The sequence below is a fragment of the Aplysia californica genome, unplaced genomic scaffold, assembly GCF_000002075.1.
Source record: "Aplysia californica isolate F4 #8 unplaced genomic scaffold, AplCal3.0 scaffold00320, whole genome shotgun sequence".
Classification (NCBI taxonomy): Eukaryota; Metazoa; Mollusca; class Gastropoda; order Aplysiida; family Aplysiidae; genus Aplysia; species Aplysia californica.
The window spans coordinates 813504-816862 of record NW_004797590.1 but is presented as its reverse complement, the minus strand read 5'-3'; the positions used below and the strand labels follow the sequence as shown (position 1 = coordinate 816862).

Genomic DNA, 3359 nt, shown 5'->3' with positions numbered 1-3359 from the left:
TATGTGTATGTGTGTGTGTATGTGTATGTGTGTATGTGTGTGTGTGTGTGTGTGTGTGTGTGTGTGTGTGTCTATATATAGATTTTACAAACAAAATTGCTAAATGCAAATATCATCTCAAGTGTAATTTGGGGTTCTGTTGATTCATCATTTGCCGTGACCGACCCCGATTTCCACCCTTAGTGTACTGGAAAACTCTCACACAAGCTTTATCTCATACAGCAAAACCTGCCTTTTTCAGGAAATTCGACCGGACACAGTTGGAACTAGATCTAGCAACAGATCGCTACTTTAGATTTTTTAAAGTTCTATCTAACGATTTTGGCTATTTTGAGGTCAGAAACCAAATGGTCGCGTTTAAGGACAAGCGGACTAACCCAGATTTCGGGGGTTTCCAGAAATCGACCTGCACCAAAAGTGGGGCATTGCCCTACCATAAGGAGAAATACCTTGGCACACTGGTTTCTATTGTCGAACAAGTTCTTCAAATTTAATCTATATGTCTATCTATCTCTCTATTTATATCTCTCTCTACCTTTCTCTCTCCATCTTTCTCTCTGTCTCTCTCTCTCTCTACCTATCTATCTATCTATCTATCTATCTATCTATCTATCTATCTATCTATCTATCTATCTATCTATCTATCTATCTGTATATCTATCTATCTATCTATCTGTATATCTATCTATCTATTTGTCTATCTATCTTCTGTTCTTCCCATTTCTGTTTTTAAAATAAAGGTAAAAATGACTCAAAGTTTTTGTAAAACCGACACCCTTTTCTAAATAAAACTACTACGCCAATGATGGCAAGCAGGGATGGGCTAGAGATAATAGAGAGGTTTCTACACAATTTGTTTCCTTTGCCATCCTATTTAAACTTAAAATTTGGAAACAGGAAATTGTAGTAAAGTGTGAAAAACATCAACATGCAACGTAACAGCGGCGAAAAAAAATCTTTTATACGTAATATTTTGAAAAAGATAAAAGCGATGAGGTGCCGAGAATTGCAAGATGTGGAGGCAGGCAGACAGACACTCACGCGAATGTAGAACAGAAAGAATAACACACGGCAGACAAAAGCAGTAAGCTTCAGTGTGAAAAAAAAAGACATATATAACACAAGTAATGTAAATCCTTAAAGCGTAGAAAACCTTATAGTGCGGTCAAAAATTCGTGGCGCAACTTATTGTCAAATATCTCCTCAACTATCGAACATAAACTCTCCACCTTTTGCACAGTGATGTGTATCAATGTTATTGGTCTTAACAGATCAATATATTGGTAAACACCTGTTAGCTCTATTCTAGAAAATTCCTTAGTAAATACTAATAAAAATCCACGTGGGTGGTTTCTATTGATTTTAAGAGGTTTACAGCTGGGACAATATCACTCTTACAAGCAAGTCCCTCATTTTTTTCTGATCGCGAGATTATCTTTATTGAACACGTGATATGATAACTTTTAGTGCAAATATGTGTTCACTATAAAATCAACCCCTTGTAACTAGTTTTGTCAATAAAACGTGTCATGGGTGAGCTGTGACGTAAGACATATGCGTATACAAAATGTGAGTAAGAAGTGGGAAGTCCTGTGAACAATTTATTACATTTTCCGTATGAAGGAGCTTTGTAGTATTTTATAAAATTAGGTCTAAAGACGAACCGTTTTTAAATCTAGCATCAATTGTTGGGGAATAATATGATTAAGTTAAGATAAATTGGTACAAACTGCTGTGCAAAGTATGGGTGACAATGAGTCAACCGTTAAAAATATATTTGAGGATAAGTTGCGCCACGAATTTTTGATTGCTCTATAAGTTTTATTCCTCTGGACAGACATAATGAAGAAGTGGAACAGATGTAAAGTTTGAGACATTTACGGAAGAAGTCGCGCCTTACCCAACTTGAAGATACTGTTTCTTCCTGCAATTGTCACAAAACGATAATCTTTTACAAGCTAATAGAGTGCATGTGTAACGTTAGGAGAATACTCAGAATCCCAACGACAGTGAGGAAGACACCATAATCTTTTGCTCAAAACGGCAGGTTGTGAAAGATGTATAATCATCAAATACATCAGAAAAAGACAATTGAGGTTCTCATAAATAGATCAAATGGACTAAAGAAATTGTGTGGAAAGAAGAGAAAGAAGAGGAGAGGAGATCAGACAACAAATACACAACTTTGCAATGGTATAGGACAATGAAAAAAGACAGCTGATCAGGAAGACAGACAACAGAAAAGAATAAGGTACCAGGATCCTCATTGTCGGCTCCAGATCTGGCACCTGAAGAAGATGCAGTTAAAAAAACAAACAAACAAAAAGAACAGAAAAGCATCCAATCTCAAACTGCATAACAAAAACATATTTCGTAGGCCTCGTGTTGTCTGTTCAGGAATGTAAACAACATCTTGACTTCTTGTCCAACGTAGAAAAACTGGAATCTATTTCCGATCTGCTTTTGAAGTCCAGGTAGAGTGAATACATAAGTGGCTTGGAGATTTAGTCACCTTGGAAAAAAAAATCGAGCAAATGAACAAATCCAAGATGAAATGAAAAATAACAACAAAATAACAAAACAAAACAAAAACAAACGAACAGCAAAAAATTACAACCCCACACCCCAGTAAATATACAGATTACGAATCTAAAAAGAACCATCTAAAATATTTATGTACCAAATCACGTTTAGATAGTAGCGGTAACATTTTTATGTTTGTTTACTTCCTCAGAGCAGGAACTTTTTTTGTCTGGGCGTTGACCTAACGAATTTCATAGAGCTATTCGGAGAAAAGTAAAGGCAAAAATATCAAGTGGCTACGATGGGAAAGGGAAATGAGGAAAATGTTTGCTCTGTAGTCCATACCCTGACCCAGAATGAGAAATGCAATGGTGATAACCGATTTTCAATTTCCGAAAGCTATACCTGTCAATTTTTGGACAGGGTTTAGCCCATTTTAAAGAGCCCCATAATGATAGATCTGAGGGAGCTTATAGTTTTAGTTTTAGTAAGAGTTTTACGGCACTTGCAACACCATAAGATCATATAAGTCAGTGCCGGAGGGAGATTTGCTGGGGTCAATCTAGGGACATTCAGACCTCAGGGCGTGTAGGTCAACGACCTTGTTTGCAGTTTGGGTAGCTCATTCCATCTTATTAAAGCGAGACTGAAGTCTTTACGTCCCTATCGGTACAATTTTGATCATTAACCTTTTCATTGCTTTGTTTAAGACGTGCTTTCTTTTAGGTACGATTGTAAAAAGAATCTGGCAGGGAAAAGGTTAACGGGACATAATCATTGCACCCTGTCTGTCGGGTCCGAACTGGTTTGACGTAAGCTCAATATACCTTAGAAAG

General features: G+C 36.7%; 1 protein-coding gene across 1 annotated transcript in view; it reads right to left on the bottom strand.

The window, feature by feature from the left end:
- Positions 1-3359, bottom strand: part of LOC101849139 — a gene marked incomplete at its 3' end in the record, with an annotated part of 42080 nt that overhangs the window by 21186 nt on the left and 17535 nt on the right. Inside the window, 1 exon segment of the mRNA XM_013084826.2 lies at positions 1901-1924. Coding sequence (XP_012940280.1) covers positions 1901-1924 — 24 coding nt within the window.